The sequence below is a fragment of the Mandrillus leucophaeus genome, unplaced genomic scaffold (genome assembly GCF_000951045.1).
Source record: "Mandrillus leucophaeus isolate KB7577 unplaced genomic scaffold, Mleu.le_1.0 Scaffold73, whole genome shotgun sequence".
In the NCBI taxonomy this organism is placed as follows: Eukaryota; Metazoa; Chordata; class Mammalia; order Primates; family Cercopithecidae; genus Mandrillus; species Mandrillus leucophaeus.
This window is the reverse complement of record NW_012107919.1, coordinates 2,988,839-2,993,678: the sequence shown is the minus strand read 5'-3', so window position 1 is coordinate 2,993,678 and position 4,840 is coordinate 2,988,839. Positions and strand designations below refer to the sequence as shown.

General features: G+C 45.7%; 1 protein-coding gene across 2 annotated transcripts in view; it reads left to right on the top strand.

The window, feature by feature from the left end:
• Positions 1-4,282: 4,282 nt before the first annotated feature.
• HIPK3 (homeodomain interacting protein kinase 3) overlaps positions 4,283-4,840 on the top strand; it is a 107,825-nt gene continuing 107,267 nt past the window's right edge. For both annotated transcript variants that reach the window (XM_011965562.1, XM_011965561.1), the window contains exon 1: positions 4,283-4,363. In XM_011965562.1, the coding sequence (XP_011820952.1) occupies positions 4,342-4,363 (22 nt within the window). In that variant the 5' untranslated portion in view covers positions 4,283-4,341. The remainder of the gene's footprint in view (positions 4,364-4,840) is intronic.

Genomic DNA, 4,840 nt, shown 5'->3' with positions numbered 1-4,840 from the left:
TCTACTAAAAATGCACAAATTAACCAGGTGCGTTAGCACACACCTGTAATCCCAGCTACTCGGGAGGCTGAGGCAGGAGAACTGCTTGAACCTGGGAGGTGGAGGTTGCGGTGAGCCAAGATTGAGCTATTGCATTCCAGCCTGAGCAACAAGAGCAAAAAAAAAAAAAAAAAAAAAGAGAGAGCAAAAGAGAGAGAAAGCAAGCAAGCCAGGATCTCCTGGGAGGGAGGAGACAGAAGTCCTCTTGGTGAACATCTCCTCCTTGATACTAGTAACTAGGGGGCTCTTTTTGGTTGACAGGGTACCTCCTATTCTCCCAAGGTCTAATGGTAAGAAAGGATACCCAAGGACTGGAGAAAAAAAACAAAAACGAAACAACAACCAACTTCCCTGAGGAAGGGGAGTGTGGGTTGGCGACTCAGGCTCTGAAAAAGTTCCCAGCTTTTTCTTGAAACTGCATGGCTTTGGACAGAAGCGTCGGCATCATTTGCGGAGCCTGCGGAGGGCCATTTCTTCATAGGAACACCTATATGTGGTTTAACGAGGAGCAATGGCAGTGAAGAACACAAGGTGAGTGTGAGGAGGACTGGCCTCCTTTGGGAAGAGTAATTTATTTTTATTTTTAATTTTTTTTAGGCAGAGTTTCATTCTGTCACCCAGGCTGGAGTGCAGTGGTGTGATCTCAGCTCACTGCAACCTCTACTGGCCAGGTTCATGCTATTCTCATGCCTCAGCCTCCCAAGTAGCTGGGATTACAGGTGTGTGCCACCACAACCAGCTAATTTTTGTATTTTTAGTAGAGACGGGTGGGCTGGTCTCGAACTCCTGATCTCAGGTGGTCCACTCGCCTTGGCCTTCCAAAGTGCTGTGATTACAGGCATGAGCCACCACGCCTGGGCTGGGCAGAGTCATTTTTGGAGGCAGAGGTGGGAGGAATAGCTGAGGGAAAGGGCTTGGATTTCATGGCTGGGTCATCTCAAACAATTGTGACTTCTCGCAGTGTGAGTTTATGGAGGGCTTCTTACTGAATCCACAGAAAATTTATTTTTTCACTTTACAAATATTTGAGTTCCCTTTACATGCCAGGCCCTGTTCTAGGCTCTGGGGATCAAAGCATCAAGAAAACAGACAAAAATTCTTGCCCTCTGAAAGCTTACCTTGAGGGACAAGGCAACAGAAAATATATACCATAGTATCTAAGATGATGGCAAGCCCTAAGGAGAAAGATAAAGACAGGGAGTGTAAATCACTGAAGAGGAGGCTTCGCCATGAAGGCAATATTTGAGTAAGGACAGGAAAGAAAGCTGGATGGCTATACTTGAGGAATGTTTCAGGCAGAAGGTGATCCTGGCACCTACGAAGCTCTAGAGAGTGATTGGAGTAAGGAGACAAAAAGTTGATTGAGTTCCTTGTGAGCGAGTTCTGTGAAGGATTTTATTTATTTATTTATTTATTTATTTATTTATTTATTTATTTATAGACAGGGTCTTACTCTGTCACCCAGGCTGGAGTGCAGTGGTGTGATCACAGCTCACTGCAGCCTCAGGGCCCACCTCAGCCTCCCAAGTAGCTGGGACTATAGGCGTGCACCACCAGGCCAGGCTAGTTTTTGTATTTTTTTGGAGAGTGAGAGGGTTTTTTTAAGAGGCTAGGTCTTGCTCAGTGATATAATTATAGGTGTGAGCCACCAGGCCTGGCCCTTAAGTAATTTTTTTGAATGAAAAGATTAAGGTTTTTTTTAGTATCTTCTTGTTTAGTTTTTAGAGGCAAGATCTTGCTCTGTCACCCAGGCTGGAGTGCAGTCGCAAAATCACAGCTCACTGCAGCCTGGAACTCCTGGGTTCAAGCGATCCCCCGACCTCAGCTTCCCAAAGTTCTGGGATTACAGGTGTGAGCTACCATGCCCTCCCCCTAGCTGGCATTTTTGAGAGATCTTAGCACTATGACAAACTTTCCCTAAAAAAACCAAAAAACAACCCTCAAACTTTATAAAATAGCTACATCAGGGGCTTTGAGAAATTATCTAGATGTTTGTATTCAGAATAGATTTGAGGGCCCGGCGCGGTGGCTCACACCTGTAATCTCAGCACTTTTGGGAGGCTGAGGTGGGCGGATCACTTGAGGCCAGGAATTCCAGACCAGCCTGGCCAACATAATGAAACCACATCTCTACACTAAAAATAAAAAAAAAAAAATTAGCTGGTTGTGGTGGTATGTGCCTGTAGTCCCAGCTAGGTGGGATGCTGAGGTGGATGGATTCCTTGAGCCCAGGGAGTTGAAGCTGCCGTGAGTAGAGATCACACCACTGTACTCCAGCCTGGGCAACAAAGTTAGATTCTGTCGGGTCAGGAGATCGAGACCATCCTGGCTAACATGGTGAAACCCCACCTCTACCAAAAATACAAAAAAATTGGCTGGGCGTGGTGGCACAGGCTACTTGGGAGGCTGAGGCAGGAGAATCGCCTGATCCTGGGAGGCGGAGGTTGCACTGAGCTGATATCGTGCCACTGCACTCCAGCCTAGGTGACAGAGCGAGACTCTGTCTCAAAAAGAGAAAGATGTGAGGGGGAAGAAATTAGAGGTAAAGAAATTAGGTTAGGAGACAATAGGTATAAAGTGAAGGGGGGCTGGAATTAATCATTTACTTATTTTGCAACATTTACTAATGTCTTACTACAAGTCAGGCACTGTATTGGGCACTTGTGATGTAATGGTTAAAAAAAAAGATGAGACCAGGCACAGTGGCTCACGCCTGTAATCCCAGCACTTTGGGAGGCCGAGGCGGATCGATCACGAGGTCAAGGAATCGAGACCATCCTGGTCAACATGGTGAAACCCTGTCTCTGCTAAAAGTACAAAAATTAGCTGGGTGTGGTGGCATGTGCCTGCTGTCCCAGCTATTCGGGAGGCTGAGGCAGGGGAATCGCTTGAACCCAGAAAGGTTGCAGTGAGCCGAGATTGTGCCACTGCGATCCAGCCTGGCAACAGAGTGAGACTCCATCTCAAAAAAAAAAAAAGAGTGAATCCCCTCCTGGAATGTATAGTGTAGTGAGTAGCAACGTACAGGTGATAGAAAGGAAAAATCCTTGTCCCTCATTTCCACCTCTTCATAGATGTAGCAAATACAGTGAATGAAAGCCCTCCATTAGAGATGGCTTCCTTAAATGTCTGCAAAAATTCTGAAATTTGAAATTCTAGTGGAATAGTTTCCCTGTTCCTCCTGAAAGATTTATCTACTATTGTAACTTTCTCCTTTGAGTAATGATTTTATCCTATTTGGTTCTTTTGACTATTGTTCTTAAGAAAAATAAAAAGTAACGAAATACTAAGTGAAAAGGAATGGTTCATAGGCTGCTCTCTGAAAGGCAGCCATTGTTTTGTTCTTCTATATTGGAAGACTTTTCAGCTGGTTATCCTCCGTAACTTGAAAACAACTGTCATTCGAAAGTGTTATTTCCAGTGGTCTCAGGGCATACTATCCTTTCTCTTTTATTTTATTTTTTGAGACACAGTCTCTGTCGCCCAGGTTGGAGTGCAGTGGCTCAAGCGATTCAAGGGATTCTCTTACCTCAGCCTCCCGAGTAGCTGGGATTACAGGCGCCCGCCACCACGCCCAGCTAATTTTTGCATTTTTAGTAGAGACCAGGTTTCACTATGTTGGCCAGGCTGGTCTTGAACTCCTGACCGACCACAGGTGATCCACCCGCCTCAGCCTCCCAAAGTGCTGGGATTACAAGTGTGAGCCACCGCGCCCGGCCTCCTTTGTCTCTTAAAGGCATTCTCCAAAATACTCATCTTCCGGTTTGAAGAGCAGCAGGGATTAAATGTGTATTATTATATATGCAGCAATTTGCCACTCCCTTTGCCCTGCCCTAGTTACTGCAATAGAAAATGTCTGGGAATAAATACATCTGTGGTAAATTCAATCTTCCTAGTTAAGATTATGAAGGAAACAAAAAAAGGACACTTCCATTCCAGAGAGAAAGGTGTTTGTTTCCCAAAAGGTTAGACATTGATTCAGAACAAAGGGAACCTGAGGAAACCGGTATTAAAGAAAATCAACTCTGAATGTGAGGTATTAGAAAGCCATTTGTTTCCTAGGGGAAAGTAAGGAGGAAAGAGCGGGTGGGAGACACGGGCTTTACTGTATAACCTTGGTCATGTCACCTAAACTTCTTGGAACTCCTGAGTGTAAGAGTTGGGACCAAGGATCGCAAAGGTTCTTTCATTCCTAAAATTCTATGGTTCCACGATTATGTGAGTTGAAACAGGCCATTCTGTTGATTTCCTAATCTCCAGGAGGAAGGAAACTGATCTTTGGGGGTTAAACCGACTAATTTAATGGAGAATCACCAATGTGGAGGTGGGCGAACTTCACAATTACGGGGTTTTGGACAGTAGAGGTGCTCTTGAAAAATTTCCAAGAGAACCTTTCCCCCGTCCTTTAACCTGGCGTTACAATTCTCTTCACTCTTTGGGATAGGGGAGCGGGCAGAATCTATTTTAGATTGAGGTAGTTCATTTGACTGAGCATTTCCCCTTTCCGTATTTTTGGACCCTTAACGACCAAATGCCGAGAAACAGATCCTTAATTACGGTTCCGGGATCTCGAAAGGCCTGTAAAATCCTGCTTCCGCATCTTAATCCTTTCTTCGGGTATTGGGATCTTTTTTAAAACGTGTATTTCTGGCGGAGGGGGCATGGAGTGAGGTTCAGAATAGCAGCGCGGCACCGATGGATGCTTCTTTCGCGGGAGGCTTGGCTTGTGGGACTCCGGGTCGGGGCCGCACGGGCTGCCAGGCGGACTCCGGGAGACAAGGGCGCGGCTGCGGACTGGCGG